Source organism: Danio rerio, chromosome 20 (assembly GCF_049306965.1).
Source record: "Danio rerio strain Tuebingen ecotype United States chromosome 20, GRCz12tu, whole genome shotgun sequence".
Taxonomy (NCBI): Eukaryota; Metazoa; Chordata; class Actinopteri; order Cypriniformes; family Danionidae; genus Danio; species Danio rerio.
Window position 1 is genome coordinate 54,620,648 of NC_133195.1, and position 18,652 is coordinate 54,639,299.

The 18,652-nt window shown below is 37.4% G+C and overlaps 1 protein-coding gene across 7 annotated transcripts; it reads right to left on the minus strand.

Annotated features, from left to right (window-relative positions):
- Positions 1–515: 515 nt before the first annotated feature.
- On the minus strand, positions 516–15,882 carry drc5 (dynein regulatory complex subunit 5). 7 transcript variants are annotated; one of them, XM_068215734.2, is made up of 6 exons: positions 15,544–15,882; positions 14,061–14,447; positions 11,472–11,641; positions 9,155–9,723; positions 5,060–5,509; positions 516–759 (listed from the first exon to the last, which is right to left on the minus strand). In XM_068215734.2, exons 3-6 carry the CDS (start codon positions 11,629–11,631, stop codon positions 592–594), a joined length of 1,347 nt encoding a protein of 448 aa, XP_068071835.1. In that variant the 5' UTR covers positions 11,632–11,641; positions 14,061–14,447; positions 15,544–15,882; the 3' UTR covers positions 516–591. The 7 variants fall into 7 exon arrangements, 6 of the variants coding, with proteins under 6 accessions (XP_068071835.1, XP_068071834.1, XP_073789915.1 ...); XM_068215733.2 differs by lacking the exons at positions 14,061–14,447; positions 15,544–15,882 and adding an exon at positions 11,870–12,179; XM_073933814.1 differs by lacking the exons at positions 14,061–14,447; positions 15,544–15,882 and adding an exon at positions 11,754–11,893 and having other exon boundaries at positions 11,472–11,632.
- Between the last annotated feature and the right edge of the window lie 2,770 nt (positions 15,883–18,652).

An 18,652-nucleotide genomic window follows, 5' to 3' on the forward strand; every position in this document is an offset into this window, starting at 1 on the left:
CGTGCTCAATAATGTTCATGTCTGGTGACTGGGCTGGCCAATCCTAGAGCACCTTGACCTCCTTTGCTCTCAGGAGCTTTGATGTGGAGGCTGAAGTATGAGAAGGAGCGCTATCCTGCTGGAGAATTCACCCTCTCCTGTGGTTTGTAATGTAATGGGCAGCACAAATGTCTTAATACCTCAGGCTGTTGATGTTGATCATCCACTCTGCAGATCTCTCGCACACCCCCATACTGAATGTAACCCCAAACCATGTTTTTTCCTTCACCAAGCTTGACTGATTTCTGTGAGACCTTAGGTCCATGCGGGTATATTATTTGTTGCTCTTACAAGTAGGATCGACCACAATACTTTCGTCAGGTAGTGTACAGTATTTGTATTTAAAGAGTCCAAACAATGCCCTAACAATTTTAAGTGGAGTCAACTTATTTTTTACAGTGTTGTATTAAATTTTTTTGGAAAATTAGATGCTTGTAATTGTCCATTGGTATAACAGTATTAAAGCAAGACGTATATACAAGTAATTTTAATATTTTTATTAGCTTGCAGAGTTTTCCGGTGACTAATAATAGCGTGTACAGTATGCATGGCTCAGACTTTGGCACTGGGATCGTGGTTGTGTTTGGTTTTGATCTGATTGGCGTGCAGAGCCTGACAGATGCTGTACTCACTGTCCTGATCCACATCGGTCAGACGGATGTCACACTCCACCAAAGTGCAGTTATGGGTCATTCCCTCCTCAAGAACCTTCCCTCCGTCCTGCAGGACACACACGAGATGTGGTGTTACATTCAGATTACCGAGCACAGAAATAAATAATAACTGTGAGAGAATAAGGGCTGATTTGTTTCAGTTAAAGCCTCCTCCTTTAACAAAAGGCAACATGAAATGACACTAGAATCCCATTTTTCTTGTGCAACACGACATCTTTTGAAGTAAAGCACCTTAAATGAGAAAAACTGTAGGCGAGATTTGATTTCATACATCATGAATTGTTGCTAGAGTATATCAAATCAAATCAACTTTGATTTATGCAACACCACACTACACAACAAACATTCTGTAAATAATGCAAAAGAAAAAGTAAGTATAAAGTACGTGTTAGTCTAACAAGTTAAAAAAAAATATATAGATATTAATAAAACAGACAAACGGGAGCGACACGTTGGCTCAGAAGGTCACTGATTTGAGTCTCGGCTGGGTCAGTTGGTGTTTTTGTGTGGAGTTTGCATGTTCCTACCGTGTTGGTGTGGGTTTCCTCCGGGTGCTCCGGTTTCCCCCACAGTCCAAACACATGCGCTATAGGGGAATTGGGTAAGCTAAATTGTCTGTAGCGTATGAGTGTGAATCATATTGGCAGTTCATTCTGTGTGGCAACCCCAGATTAATAAAGGGACTAAGGCGAAAAGAAAATGCGAATCTCCCCTTCCACCACATCCCGAAGGTGCTCTATTGGATTGAGCTCTGGTGACTGTGGAGGCCATTTGAGTACAGTGAACTCATTGTCATGTTCAAGAAACCAGTCTGAGATGATTTACTCTTCATCACTCAATTAGTACTAATGGGCCCAAGGTGCGCCAAGGAAATCTCCCCCACACCATTACACCACCATCACCAGCCTGAACCACTGATACAAGGCAGGATGGATCCATGCTTTCATGTTGTTGACGCCAAATTCTGACCCGACCATCCGAATGTGGCAGCAGAAATGGAGACTCATCAGAGCAGGCAACGTTTCTCCAATCTTCTATTGTCCAGTTTTGGTGAGTCTGTGTGAATTGTAGCCTCAGTTTCCTGTTCTTAGCTGACAGGAGCGGCACCCGGTGTGGTCTTCTGCTGCTGTAGCCCATCTGTCTCAAGGTTGGACGTGTTGTGTGTTCAGAGATGCTCTTCTGCAGACCTTGATTGCAACAAGTGCTCATTTGAGTTACTGTCGCCTTTCTATCAGCTGGAACCAGTCTGGCCATTCTCCTCTGACATCAACAAGGCAATTGTGTCTACAGAACTGCCACTCACTGGATATTTCCTCATTTTCGGACCATTCTATGTAAACCCTAGAGATAGTTGTGCGTGAAAATCCCAGTAGATGAGCAGTTTCTTAAAATATTTAGACCAGCCCGTCTTGACCATGTCTACATGCCGAAATCCATTGAGTTTCTGCCATGTGATTGGCTGATTAGAAATTTGCATTAATGAGGAGTTGGACAGGTGTACCTAATAAAGTGGCCAGTGAATGTATGTAAATAATACAGACTACTTATAGATGTGTGTGTGTGTGTGTGTGTGTGTGTAAATATTTTTGAATAATCTGGATTAGCAGATGCCCATTACTAAATATAACAACAACAACATGTGCTGGCAGACAATCAGACCAGAAACCCATTTAATTATATAGCGTCTACAGTGATTTCTTGATGACGTCAGTTCTTTTCATCCACATACACTAAATGTTGAATTGAATGTTTCTACAGGATGCCATTTTTAAATAAATGCAGCCACAATTTCAGTGTGTGACATATTATCTTATTTAACATTTTATTGGTGCATATCTCTGCTGTAAACAGCAGCACACTCTCACATATCAAGTTTGAGGTGCTCCAATGACGAAGCATATCACACTCTGCAGAAGCCTTGACTCCGAGTCTGCAGACTAATGTATGAGCTCTCTTCTGAATACTGGGAATGTGCTTTGCCTTGAAATGGAGATGGGAGGAGCGGATGCATGCAGTCCCAGGAGAGAGGTAATCCCCATCCCACATGTCTGTGTGTTAGAGCACATCTATCCTGCGGCCGTGAATAATTGAACATGAACGACAGACAGCGCTGCATCATTTCATATTCATCTCTTCACTGGCAATTAAAAGCAATGAGAAAAATGTTACACAGGACTAAGAAAAATGAGAGCAAATGCAAGGGGGTTGCTAGTGGTTGTCAAAACGTCATTGGCGTATATACTTGTGATTTATTTATTTATATGATTTATTTCAGGTTGTTTTAACAGCTAAAGATGAAATGATGAAATTATAATTAGGTCTTAAAATCAAAATGCACTCAATAATTTGGATTTTATTTTGCAGTGCTGATAGTAAAGCATTATTAAATCAAAATATGTTAATTTGAGATGCAAAATATCTGTAAAAGATAAACATTTTAAATTCTCTTAAAAATATAAACATTAAATATAAAAATTAAGTGAAGTTTATTTTAAAAACGGCAAAGAAATTGTCAGTGGGAAAAGAAAATCAAACATAATTTAAAGGGAATTAAATTTTCCTTTGATTTTTCTTTACTTTTTTCTTTTTAATAAATTTCTCAGAAAATACGTTATTGTAAAACCGTAAAATACTAAAACAAAAACATAAAAATCAGTCCAAGTCACTCGAAAAATGCTGAACAAATATTCGTTTGTTAGCCTGATAAAGGCAGTTCTTTCTCTAAAAACGCCTAGGTTTTTTTAAAGATTAGCCATGTGAATAAAGGCTAATTCTATTCTCAAATCAATCATATTCTTGATATAATCATACTCTCGATTTGATTTCAATTCACAAGCTTTCAATATGATTCTCAATTTGATTTCAATTCACAAGCTTTCAAATTGATTCTATTCTCAAATCAATCCTATTCTTGATTAAATTCTATTTTCGATTCAACCCTATTCTTGATTAATTTCAATTCTTAAATTAACCCTATTCTCGATTCAACCCTACTCTCGGTCCAATCCTACTCTCTGTCCAATCCTACTCTCGGTTAAGTCCTACTCTCGGTCCAATCCTACTCTCGGTTCAGTCTTACTCTCGATTTAACCCTACTCTTGATTTAATCCTACTCTCGGTTCAGTCCTACTCTCAGTCCAATCCTACTTTCGGTCCAATCCTACTCTCGTTTCAACCCTACTATCGATTTAATCCTACTCTCGGTCCAATCCTACTCTCGGTTCAGTCCTATTCTCGATTCAACCCTACTCTCGATTTATTCCTACTCTTGGTTCAAACCTACTCTCGATTTAATCCTACTCTCGATTCAACCCTACTCTCGATTCAACCCTACTCTCGATTTATTCCTACTCTTGGTTCAACCCTACTCTCGATTTAATCCTACTCTCGATTCAACACTACTCTCGGTCCAATCCTACTCTCGGTTCAACCCTACTCTCGGTTCAACCCTACTCTCGATTTAATCCTACTCTCGGTCCAATCCTACTCTCGGTTCAGTCCTACTCTTGATTCAACCCTACTCTCGATTCAACCCTACTCTCGGTTCAACCCTACTCTCGATTTAATCCTACTCTCGGTTCAACCCTGCTCTCAGTTTAATCCTACTCTCGGTTCAACCCTACTCTCGGTTCAACCCTACTCTCGGTTTAATCCTACTCTCGGATCAACCCTACTCTCGGTTCAATTCTACTCTCGGTTCAACCCTATTCTCGATTCAATCCTATTCATGATTCAATCCTATTCTCGACTCGATTTCAATTCACATGCTTTCGATTCGATTTCAATTATTCAAGCTTTTAATTCAATTTGATTCTTGATTTGATTTTGATTAACAAGCTTTCAATTCAATTTGATTCTTGATTTGATTTTAACAAGCTTTCAATTCGATTTGATGATTTTCCAAAACTGAACAGAGAGAACATCATTTTACAAATGGTAAATTAATATAAATAATTAAGGGCCACAGACTTGTTTTTAAAAGCTACTGCACATATAAAGCAAACAACAAACCAATCTCAGTAGCCTAAACTTGTTAAAATGTCAAGAAAATAAAGAGTAAAGAATGTAAAAAAACGACAGCTGGAATTTTTTTAAAGGGGACTTATTGTGCAAAAAAGGGGTTTAATAGCACTTATGTGGCAGCAGTGTGTGAATATAACCAGCCTCTAATGGTAAAAATAATTCATTATATTTGTTATGATCAGACTTGATAAAAACAGTCTGCAGAAACACTTTGATTGACATTTTCCTACGCGTCATCAGAGAAAGCCCCACCTTTTGAATATTTCAGCATTGATTGCCGATACTTTTGACAACTCTATCTGGATTGATGTACATGTACTCACAGCTCCCAGTCTGTTGTTGCAGAGGTTTAGACTCTTGAGGGCACAGTTCTCCACCAGGGCTTGAGACAGAGCCACGGCTGCGGGTTCAGTCATGTTATTTCCCCCGAGGTGGAGATTCACCAAAGTCTTGTTCTTGATTAGAGCTTGAGCCAGTGCCTGTCCCCCTTCATCTGCGATGCGGTTAAGTCTCAGGTTGAGGGACGTCAGAGTGTTGTTCTTGGCCAGAGCGTGAGCCAGAGCCTGAGCTCCTGCACCTCTGATCTGGTTGTTGCAGACGATCAGTGTCTTCAGCTGACTGCGGTTCAGGAGTTTCGCGATGGCTCGGGCTCCACGGTCACTGATGTGATTATGTGAAAAGTCCAGCTCCTGCAGGGACGGATGATCCAGCAGGTGGTTCACGATCACGCAACACTTCTCATCGTCCACCTTACTGCGATGGATCCTGAAGACCTGTGAGAAAAGTGGGAATATACACAACTAAATGTCAACAACGAGGCTCCGAAAAAAGCAGTGTGAATGCTAACTAAATATTAAGACCAGTGAAAACATCTTAGTTAGAAAACAAAGTTAAAAACATTCAGCTGAAGTCAGAATTATTAGCCCCCCTGTATATTTTTCCCCCAAATCCTGTTTAATGTACAGCAGGGGTTTTCAAAGTGTGAGGTGCGCCTCCCCTGGGGGGCACCAAAGCATGTCAGGGGAGGCGCGGGAAAAAAATATCATATAATAAAAATATAATTATTAAGTTTAATTATTATATGTATTTTGTATTATTTTTAAACGTTTTAATTAAACAAAGCTAAAAAAAATAATACGTCAAAAATAAGAAAACCTTTTTTACCCAAAAGGCCACAGCTGTGAATTCGCTTCTGTTTGGCAAGCCCACCAATACAGGTATATGCCTGCTAATACAATGGGTCGGTTTCTGAGACCCCCGGATTCAAAGCCTTCAAGTTCAGGGCTTAAACCCAAAAGACGACGATATGATGATCAGTATTTGAGTTTAGGATTTACGTGGACAGGACCAGCTGATGAACCATGACCTTTATGTGTGGTTTGTCAAGATATTTTGGCTAATGACAGCATGAGACCCGCTAAACTTCGGCGACACCTTGAAACCAAGCATGATGAGGTAGCAGGAAAACTTCCAGAATTTTGTGTGTGTGTGTGCGTGCGTGTTTGGGAGGAGGGGGGCGCCAATGGATAAGTTGTGCCAAAAGGGAGGCCCTCTGTCTTAGACTTTGAAAAACCCTGACGTACAGATTTTCTTCAACACATTTCTAAATAGGGGTGTGAACCTACACTAGCCTCAGGGTTTGTTTACAATTATTATGCCATCGATTCTGTCCAATTCGATATCTTGGTGCATTGACGATGCTTTTCATCCACAATTGACCCTTTGCTAAGCCACACCCGAAAATTGCCACACACCAATCGTGGCTAAGCAACTGTAGCTACGCGCAGGAGGTCTGTCAAGCTTCCGAGCAAGGGAAACAAGCTAAAGCCTTGTGCATATGGATTGTGCAAATCTGATACCCGGTATCATAAAAGTTTGGACGGGGAAGTGGAATTTTTTCCCTTTTTAAAATCTAAAACCCAAGAGGAGAAATGCCAGGATGGATCAAGCTGTGTGAGGGGCGCTTAACAAGCCAGGTTAAGTTGGTTTTGACATTCCTGACACATTCAGTAATAGACGGCAATAACTCACACACCTCTCACCCTAAAAAGATCTAAACTGCGTTTCCTACAGAAACACTAAGCAGGTTATGTTTCCCAGCTGTCTTTTTCTCTTCTTTCGCTCGATGTTATGAGCATTGCTCCGTTTAAGCCGTCACAATACAATCCAGTCATATTTTCATATGTTTCAGGCTACGAATATTTTAAATTACATATCAACAGAACAAAACCGAGATGCGATCACAAACTGAGCACCTGCGATCAATATACTTCACTCGCAGCTGTAATTTGCGTGACCATGACCATGTCAAAGCTACAATTCACCGATGTTTCCGTCTGTCTTTTGGAGATTTAGTCATTGGGGATGATGTTATACGGGTTAGTGTCTGCTTTTATATTTGGTGTCTGGTTAATATTTGCTGGTATGGAAAATCTATTTGTTCACTTCTGCTATTTATACTTTGATTTGCATTTCAATGTATGTATTTTTTAGATATTGGCATGGTTTCCGCTACATTCATTCTTCCGTGGCGGCGCACCACACCAAAATTCATCCCGCTTCGGCTACATTACAGCTTCTTATTCAAAATATTCAATCCGTTTTTTTTAAATAGCGGGTTAAAATCCCACCGAAAACATTGGAAAAAGTCAATAATAACAGCGCAAACTTTTCTGTGTAGTGCTGTGCGTTCTGTTTAACCCTTTAAGGGGATGTGCTGACTGACTGACTGACAGGTGCGCGATGCGTGAGGCCAGCAAACACGGTGTAGCTTTCAGTTATGATAAACAGTTTCCATAATTATACTTTATTTATAGATGAAGGTCTGTGGCTCTGCATATAATGACTTTATCTTGCTGGAGTTTATAGCCGTTTCACTTTACTTCAGGATGCATTAATGCAGTGGTTCGCTCCGCAAGTCTATCGGAGACATTCATAAATATTCCTAGCAAATATAATAAATGATGGAGACATACTCGGTACATAAACGCACTAAATCACACTTTAGCCGAGTTTATTTGAGGGCACGCAAGAAGTTTTGTGCACGAACAGAGGAAATCAGCGCTCATTGACATGCTTGTAGGCTGTTACATAAATGCGATTACGACTTAATACTGCGCCCATGACATTGTTAATGAAATAACTCCACATATAGAGGTAGATCGGTGTAAAATGGCCAACAGAGTCAGCCGCCACAGCTGGAAAAAATCCTAGAGGAAACACTGATTGGTTATATTCATTTAAATAAATATTTACCCTTTAAATATGTATTGACACTATAATATCCTATACCCCTTGGTCGAACCTCAGAATCATCAAAAATATAATAGGGTATATGCAGAAGGACTTTTAATTTTAAGTAACCCAATTGAATCGCGTTCGGTGAACTGTATACCATTACAAATCAGCGCGTTTAATATCTATGTTCTCTAAAAATCAGTGATCTTCACTGCCTGATAGATATACAATATAAGGTGGGTCTCAGAATGTACAAGAAGCACTGCATTAAACTACATTGTTATGCACCATATCTTTTAAATATGAACATGTATCAATTTTCAATGGGGATTCTGCGCTCGCCTGCTGATCCTGACAGCGCTTGTTCAAAGGGCTTTTCATCTCGTTTTACACTCGAACAACTAAATGAATGTTTAAATCTATTTAACTGATTATACTTCAAATATACTACAAGATTGATGCTGTAACAGTATGAAATTGAAAACATTTCACCGGAGGTTTATCGGTAGGGGAAAAAACACTAGCTCTCTGTATACTAGCTCTTCAGAACGCAGCAGCACGAGTGGTCTTTAATGAACCTAAAAGAGCACATGTCACTCCGCTGCTCATCCGTTTGCACTGGCTGCCAGTTGCTGCTCGCATCAAATTCAAAGCTCTGATATTTGCTTACAAAGCGACTTCTGGCTTTGCTCCTTCTTATCTGCTCTCACTTCTGCAGATGTATGTGCCCTCCAGAAACTTGCGTTCAGTGAATGAACGTCGCCTCGTGGTTCCATCCCAAAGAGGGAAGAAATCACTTTCCCGAACTCTCGCATTTAATCTGCCCAGTTGGTGGAATGAACTCCCTAACTGCATCAGAACGGCACAGTCACTCGCTGTTTTCAAGAAACGACTAAAAACTCAACTATTTAGTCTCCACTTCACTTCCTAATCTGCAATTGTCTCTCTGGATATACCACTAACTATACTAAAAAAAAAACAAAACAAAAAAAAATTAACTATTGCCTTCCTTCTTAGACTTTACAGACCTGAAACCTGCCTATAGCACTTATTAATTGTTGCTCTTATAGTTGTGTTAATTGCTTCCTTGTCCCCATTTGTAAGTCGCTTTGGATAAAAGCGTCTGCTAAATGACTAAATGTAAATGTATACCCTATTGCCAATAACATGATTCTAAAAACCTGTAAAGTCTTGCAGGAATTGAGTGCTTTAGCCAGGGATTCGCAGTCTCTGAAGGTGAACTCGAACAGATTCCACTCAAAGTTCATGCCACATCCTTTCACGCAATAAACCACGCTCAGCTCTTTCAGATTCGGCAGCTTGTCCAGCAGCATTCGGAAATCAAAGTGGTCCATGGAGGGTCCATCACTGCCCATATCACTGGCAGACTCTGACCCGTCGTCCTCGTCAAACCGGGACGGCTCTTTAATGGGCGGCAGCAGCTGAGAAACCCGCAGCTGCTTGACATAGTTTTGACACAAAGGCAGCACATCTAGCACTGTTTTGGTGTCAGTTGTGTCTGGTATAAAGAGTTCAATGATGCTCTGAAGGTGACGCTCGAAGAACATTTGTTTCCAGCTGTTATCATACGTGGAGATGTCAGCGAGTCCCCAGCGAGCTTCACAGCAGCGTTTCCAGTAGCTCTCATCGCTAATAAGGTTTGCAGTGATGGTCAACGGAAGAGATGCTGGCAGTCGTTGGAGGACGTATGTTTTAAAGCTGGGTTGGAGCTCATGCAGAATGGGCTTCTCTGCAAAAAATATTAAAGGGATAGTTCACACGAAAATGCCAATTTTATTACTATTTATTATTTATGAGCTTATGAGTTTCTTTGATTTAAAAAAATTACTCATACCCCAGGCAAACTCTCATTTAGGCCTTGGTCACACTAGAGTTTGAGCTGACGAAGTTCTGTTGTACGGTGATGTGAAAAGGGGCGGGATTAAACAAGACGATTAGACACTAATAAAGTATTGATTAAGTGATTGCTCCATATATTTAATTTCTGTGCAGAGAAGTCACGTTTTGTAAGTATATCGGGTGAAAAGTGCAGTGTGACCACAGCTTTAAGGTTTTTTCAAATGTAAATAAATCTGAGAAATATTTTCTTCCACAATAATGCCTCTTGTACTTTTTCTCATTATCTTTTAGGAGAAGCCTGTGTCATTTATGGTCAATAAAACAACTTCATTGTTGAAATCAAGTAAATTTAAGTTAGAATTTGCCAGGGGTATGAATAATTTTAAGCTTGACTGTATGTATATATATATATTTCTCGAGTGCCTTGGACTAATTCTTGTTGTTGTTTTGATGAATCCCTTATCCAAAGAGCACCGACCAAATATTTGAATTACCCCTCATCGCTTTTTGTTTGTTCTTCTGGATTAATATATGTATATATATATATATATATATATATATATATATATATATATATATATATATATATATATATATATATGTATATATGTATATATATATATATATATATATATATATATATATATATATATATATATATATATATATATGTATATATATATATGTATATATATATATATATATATATATATATATGTATATATATATATATATATGTATATATATATATATATATATATATATATATATATATATATATATATATATAATTTTTTTTTTTTTTTTGGGTAAGCAAGTATTTTACAGTGCTTTAAAAATACTCAATACTCTGTCAGTATTTTCAAACAATTGTATTTGATTTACCAAAATCGCACAAGTGGCAATTTCACATCTGTCACATCCATAACAGACAGATGTCAAATCCATAACGTAAAATCGAATAAAATCAATCATGTTTGTTTTGTAGTGAGCCGACTCTTATACTTTTGATTAGCATTGTTTCTTTTGGCTTGTGCAGTTTAATTTACAGAATTTTTACAAAGTATGTAATGTGTGATTTGGCAAATCAAATATAATAGTTTGAAAACATTGACAGAGACATTTTTGAGTATTTTTAAACCAATGTAAAATACTTGCTTACACAAAAGTTTCGATATTTTGGCGAAAATTTTTTTGTCATTTGCATGGAATTGCTCATATACACACACACACACACACAAACAGATATTATACATATATATATATATATATATATATATATATATATATATATATATATATATATATATATATATATATATATTTGTAAACTTTAACTGTAAATTAAAGTTAACAACATTAATTTGCACTTTATTGTGGCAAAGATATTAAAGAAATTATTAATATTTACAAAAATATTTACTAAAACCTTGTCTCCATTAACAAGCTGTTTGAAAGCACTACTTTATAATAATATAAAAAAATAATAATAACAAGCATTAACGTTACCTAAATGCTCATTTAGTAACTTAAATACATGCTACTCTGACAATTCTGAGTGCATGTAAGGCTTATTTGTAATCCTTACGGTGATTATGAGAGTGTAAACTAACTGACAGACTTGTGTGGGTTTTTTACCTTCGAAGTGTTTTATAATATGCTGTAAACAGAGTGTTGTTAGCAGAGGAACCAGCGCCAGCGACCACTCATGATCCTCCGCGATGATACTGCGCCTTTTTTGGCCGTCAGAAGCGGAGTTCATGACCCCGGATCTCTGAGAAGACTGACTCCGAGACATACTGCTAAAACTGACAGATATAAAACAAATATCTTGGATAAATACGCATGAAATAATACAGATGACGTTACCTCATCACTGCTGCCTGTATGGACGACTTTCTTTCACGACGTCATTTTTACCTTTGTCCTCGAATAAATGTAGCTTTTTAGTATATGAACGCAAAATAAAAGACGAATCTTAGTTAAAGAAAACGTTGAACGTTAATTAATTAAGTGACTTCTAAATGTCGACTCACACTTTCTGTTCCTCGGGAAAGTTTGATGCTGCCATGGTAACAAGACCTGCTCGCGCGCTTTGTCATGTCACCAGCCGCTGAAATGCTAAATGCTAATAATCAGTCACTAAAATAATAACAAACATAATTTTCACAATCAATAAAAACAGTAAAACAGGACAAAGATCTAAAGCCTTAAGCTGTACAACATATATCAGTCATGTAGGTTTCTCTCGCATTATTAATTCTATCCATTGTAAATATTAGTATAAAACATCATTCACGTTACAGATGACATTGCATATCCTTATAAAATAGTTTATTCAAGTGTGTCTTTAATTATTAAATTTGTAATTATGTTGTTAAGGGTAAGGATTTCAGCCTTGCCCTCGCTTTTTTTCATTTAACATGACTTCCAATTTATTTTTTAGACTTTTAAGTTATGAACTATACACTTGCATATTGTTTTAAGCATAAACTGTTTATTAATTAGTAGTTTTGGCACAAGGCTACTTTATTATTATTTCTTAAATATAAATCAGTTTATTAGAGTCCTTGGATTTTAATGTCAGCCTCGTACTCCTCAAATAAATAAATAAATAAATAAAGTTTCTCTTCCCCTTCTATAATAGTCTATAATGTTTTTGGTGATTATGAGGTTTGACTGAGGGGTATAAAATATTGTAAATTATGCAACACTTCGACATTTTAAAGGTTAAATATTTATTTAAATTAACACAATGTTTACAAGTAACAATCTTTTAAAAGTGTGCAAACATTAGTGTAGAAACCATTAGCAAGCAATTCACCTGAAAACTACAAGCTATCATAAATTTATGTGTCATTTTTTGACATTACATTCATGAGAACAGGGTGATTTCTTTTTATTATGGGGTGAAATATAAGAGAAATATTGAATATTTTCTCACAAATCCAATTTCAGACTATTAGAGCAGTGTTTCCCAACCCTGTTCCTAAAGGCACACCAACAATTTTGAATGTCTCCTTTATCTGATCCATTAACTTCAGGTTTTGGAGTCTCTTCTTTTGTTCTGATGAGTTGATTCAGGTGTGTTTGATCAGAGAGAGGTTAAAAACTGTACTGTTGGGTGTGCCGTTGGGAAACACTATACTAGAGTATATGAAATTCCCATCATATTCACCTTTAGCTTTTTTTTTTTTTTTTACACATTATTACTTTCTTAATAAAGGGACAGTTCACCCCAAAAAAAAAACTTACTCATATGTACTCTCCCTTAAGATTAATTAATCTTTATGGGTTTCTTATACTGTTCTATCCATCTTTTTCTACCATAGAAGATATTTTGCAGAAAGCTGAAAACCTGTATCCACTGACTTCCATTGAAAACAAATACTATGGAAGTCAATGGTTGCCGGTATATCCAACATTCTTCAAAATATCTTCATTTGTGCTCAACATAATAAATGTTTGAAACACGTAAATGATGACAGAATTTCCTTTTTTGGGTGAACTATCCCTTTAAATGCAAAATTTATTACAGTTATTTCTAAATTGAAAAGATTTTATATAGTGTTTAGGGCAATACTTTAGCTTAGGTCACAATTCAAGGTATTAATAAACCATTAACTAACACTGCTAGCTTAATAAACTACTAATTCGCTGTTTATTACTAATTAATAAGGTAAAGGTTGTATTAGTTTTACCTGCTATAGAAGTCAATGGTTACCGGCGCCCAACATTCTTCAAAATATCTTCTTTTGTGCTTAACAGAAACTGGTTTTGGTGCACGAGTAAATGATGACAGACTTTTCATTTTTGGGTGAACTATGCCTTTAAATACTGTCTAGACGAACAACTGCATGATCAGCGCTAACCTGCGAACGCTGCTTTTGCTAGCATCAGCTTGCAGAAATCTGAAAGCTGCTGAATGTTGGAGATTTCAGACTCTTCAACACTTCTGCACTGAAAGCTCACATCACGCTTCTGCAGGCGGTGTGTTTTGATGGCAAAAGCAGACAAACAAACAAACATCAGTTTTTTTAGGCACACAAAGTCAAGCCAAGGCAGACCTACATGTAAGAATAACCCAAAGCCCTGCAACCTGTAGTGTAAACTGTTATGATTGGTGGTAAATCAAAAGCAGCCCTTCTCACAGTCAGGGTTATCACACGGTCACCCAAACACACCAACTAACATTATTTATATGTGTTATATTAATGTACACCTCACCTATGGCCATGAGCTTTGGGTCATGACTAAAAGGACAAGATATTGGATACAAGTGGCCGGAATGAGTTTCCTTCACAGGATGGCAGGGCGCACCCTTATGGACAGGGTGAGGAGCTCTGTCACCCGGGAGGTGGTCAGAGTAGAGCTGCTGCTCCTCCACATCGAAAGAAGTCAGCTGAGGTGGTTCGGGCATCTGTTTTGGACGCCATCCTATGGAGGTGTTCCAGGCATGTCCCACCGGTAGGAGGCCTCAGGGAAGACACAGGACACACTGGAGGGACTACGTCTCTCGGCTGGCCTGGGAACGCCTCGGAATCCCCCCAGAGGAGCTGGAGGAAGTGTCTGGGCAGAGGGAAGTCTGGGGTTCTTTCCTAAGACGGCTGCCCCCTTGGATCAGCACACGGAAATGAGATAGGATGAAGTTCAATTTAGATAAAACATTAAATATACGGTTTAATCAGAAATGCTAACGAAAAATAAATAACTAACAAATCCCCCCCCCCCCCCCCCCCCCCCAAAAAAATATATATTTTAAAGTAATAAAACTCATTAAAAAATTAAATGTTTTACTTTACTATTTAAATTAGAAAATAAAAACATTACCTGTTATGTTAATTCCATAAGGTAATAAAATGCTGAAATGACCATTTACATTTGCAATTGTATACAGTAGGACTGTGCGTGTGTGTGTATATATGTATATATGTATATATATATATATATATATATATATATATATATATATATGTATGTATATATGTATGTATATATATATATATATATATATATATATATATATATATATATATATATAAATATATATAAATATAAATATATATAAATATAAATATATATATATATATATATATATATATAAATATATATAAATATAAATATATATATATATATATATATATATATATATATATATATATATTATATATATATATATATATTATATATATATATATATAATACACAAACGCACACAGGTCACTTTATTAGGTACACCTGTCCAACTTATCCAAATGATTTAGACAGACATGCTCAAGACAATCTGCTGCTGTTCAAATCAGCATCATGATGGGGAAGAAAGATGATTTAAGTGAGTTTGGCTGTTGCTGCCAGACTGAGTATTTCAGAAACTGCTGATCTACTGGGATTTTCACGCACAACCATCTCTAGGGTTTACAGAGAATTGTCTGATAAAGAGGAAATATCCAGTGAGCGGCAGTTCTGTGGGCGCAAATGCCTTGTTGATGCCAGAGGTCATAGGAGAATGGCCAGACTGGTTCCAGCTGATATAAAGGCAACAGTAACTCAAATAAGCACTCGCTACAACCGAGGTCTGCAGAAGAGCATCTCTGAACACACAACACGTCCAACCTTGAGACAGATGGGCTACAGCAGCAGAAGACCACACCGGGTGCCGCTCCTGTCAGCTAAGAACAGGAAACTGAGGCTACAATTCACACATACTCACCAAAACTGGACAATAGAAGATTGGAGAAACGTTGCCTGCTCTGATGAGTCTCCATTTCTGCTGCCACATTCGGATGCTCGGCTCAGAATTTGGAGTCAACAACATAAAATCATAGATTCATCCTCCCTTGTATTATCGGTTCAGGCTGGTGGTGGTGGTGTAATGGTGTGGGGGAGATTTTCTTGGCACACTTCGGGCTCATTAGTACCAACTGAGCATCGTGTCAAAACCACAGCTGACCTGAGTACTGTTGCTGACCATGTCCACTTATTAAATTCAATTGATTGGGACAATTTTGTAGAGAAGTTAATTATCCATAAATTGTAAACAAATGACAAATATACAAAAGAGCAATGAGAAAAGTCTCATAAACAGTGTTTTATGATTTTCAGGACAGTCAAATAGTATCCAGGCAAAGGACTTTAAAAAAATCAAATCTAAAATAACACTGCAAAAGTTTTTACAGCAATAATAAAGTTACAAATGGTAAACTGTCTGGTGCCTGAATACTTTGAACTCTGCCATGCCTTAAAAAAGTGAAAATTATAATCTCACTCCATTATGGATAAACTCTGAAATAACTACACATGTGTCCTGGACTTAGCTCTTTGTCAATTACACTACCTGACAAAAGTCTTGTCGTGGATCTCAGTTGTAAAAGCAACAAATAATAACTTGACTTCTAGTTGATCATTTGGAAAAGTGTCAGAAGGTGGATTTCTTTGATGAATCATCTGTTGAGCTGCATCCCAATCATCACCAATACTGCAGAAGACCTACTGTACCCACATGGACCAAGATTCTCACAGAAATCAGTCAAGATTGGTGAAGGAGAAATCATGGTTTGGGGTCTGCATTCAGTATGGGGGTGTGCGAGAGATCTGCAGAGTGGATGATCAACATCAACAGCCTGAGGTATCAAGACATTTGAGCTGCCCATTACATTACAAACCACAGGAGAGGGACAATTCTCCAGCAGGATAGCGCTCCTTCTCATACTTCAGTCTGCACATCAAAGCTCCTGAAAGCAAAGAGTGCTCCAGGATTGGCCAGCCCAGTTACCAGATATGAACATTATTGAGCACATCTGGAGTAAGATGAAGGAGGAGGCGTTGAAGATGAACACAAAGACGCTTATTGAACTCTGGGAGTCCTGCAGGAACGCTTTCTTCTTCATTCCAGATGACTTTATTAATCAGTGATTTGAGTCATGTCAGAGATGTATGGATGCAGTCCTCCAAGCTCATGATGGAGTCAGACACAATATTCATTCTGCTTCCACTGCAGCATGACTTTATATTCTATACTGGACATTATTTCTGTTCAGTGATGAGACTTTAGTCTAAGCAGAGTCAGACCTTACTGTCCTAATGAAATCATTAATAATCAAGACATGATCAGATTTTATTGAGGTTAAATAAGTGTAATCTAGAGGCCTTTGCCTTTCATATGAGCCACTTCTGATACCAAATAATTAACTAGAAGTCAAGTTATTATTTGCTGTTCCTAAAACTTGCATAGCCAGCAAGACTTTTGTCAGGTAGTGTATAATGATAACTCAACATTGCATATCCTGCAATGTGACTATTGTAAATGTGCACATTGATGATGGCACAATAAATTGTGCAGCTCTAGTAACAGCAAATTTTTATTGTAGGATGAACAATTTGGACTTAAATATTTGTGAAATATCTCATCTTCCCACGGTCAGTGTGTTGTGAGTGGGTTGGCCTGTAACTGGATTTGATCAAGGCTGCAAAATTCCTGCACGCTGCACCTTTAAGTCAGAAGAATAAATCACCATAAATTAAAATCTCATAATACAAATTATTGTGTTATTCATTTTGCTGATAATGTTTTTTAAGAGCCATCTCTTTTAATCACTCCATGGTTTAAAAAATGATGGTGACGATATCTAGTTACAATTTTTAGCCTATTTATCCATTAGAAATCATGTAGGAATTATAACATGTGCCACAGAATGCAATGCAACATGTAAAGCTGCAGACTTAGATGCCAAATGATGCACTTATTATCAATCATATGACAATGCTGCCCTCGTGTGTCAGAGACTGGATAATGGGAAACGACCAATGAAAGCAATGCTTCATGACAAAACATACCTGATCCTATTAGGATGAAGTCAGTCTTGGCGTGACAGTGTTATCATATGATGTGCATTTTATATATGTGCTCATACTTAGACAAAACATTTCTGAACAGAGCTAATTTCCTGTAACATTCAAATGAGTTCAAACGTGCCGCATTCTTATTGGTAGATGAAAGCATACTCAAAAGATCTATATTTTACAAGCACTGCACTTTTCTGCATGTATAAATAGTCACACATACACATGGGTGTGGTAGTGGGGGGAAACGTGGACCTGACTACCCAGGGCCCCATCTAGGGAGAGGGCCCTTTGAAATCCCACCAATTTTTTTTTTTTTTTCTCCGTAGCCTACTTCGAATTAATTGGCCCCTCCAATTGATGTCAATGTCATTATTTATTTCAAAATATATTTTTATATTTTATTAGATTTTTTTGCGATTGCGATTAATTGCACAGCCCTAGTGTTTAGACTTTTAAAAACAATGTTGTAATATGTTGGGCCACTAAACATTGTTCTTATGATGCTTTTCTACAGGAGGAAATCACAAATTACTTCCAAACACTTCAGATATAGTCTGTGTTAGTTAATGCAGGGCTATTGATGAAATCCAGCATAACACTGTATGACAACGCTTCAGATGACTGATCTAGAGCCTACAGCTAATCAATCTGACAGATTCTGGAGTGCATTACAGCTCTAAAGAAAAATATAAATGATCTTAAATAAAACAAATACATGTATAGAGATGGTATAAGTATGTAACTTTACTCACCTGTGAAATGGAGGCCACATGAATGGTTTGTGATCTCAATTAAGTGCACACAGCATGCCATATCATCTGATAATTGTAGGAAGTAATTCCAAAAAAGTAATTGACTGTAAAGAAACATTTAACAAAACAAAAATACAATGTATATGCCAAGTTCAGCGGCTAATCAGCTGAGGTGAAGTGACGGTGACCAGCGAGAACAAGCTGTCACTTAGGTGGCCACGCCCA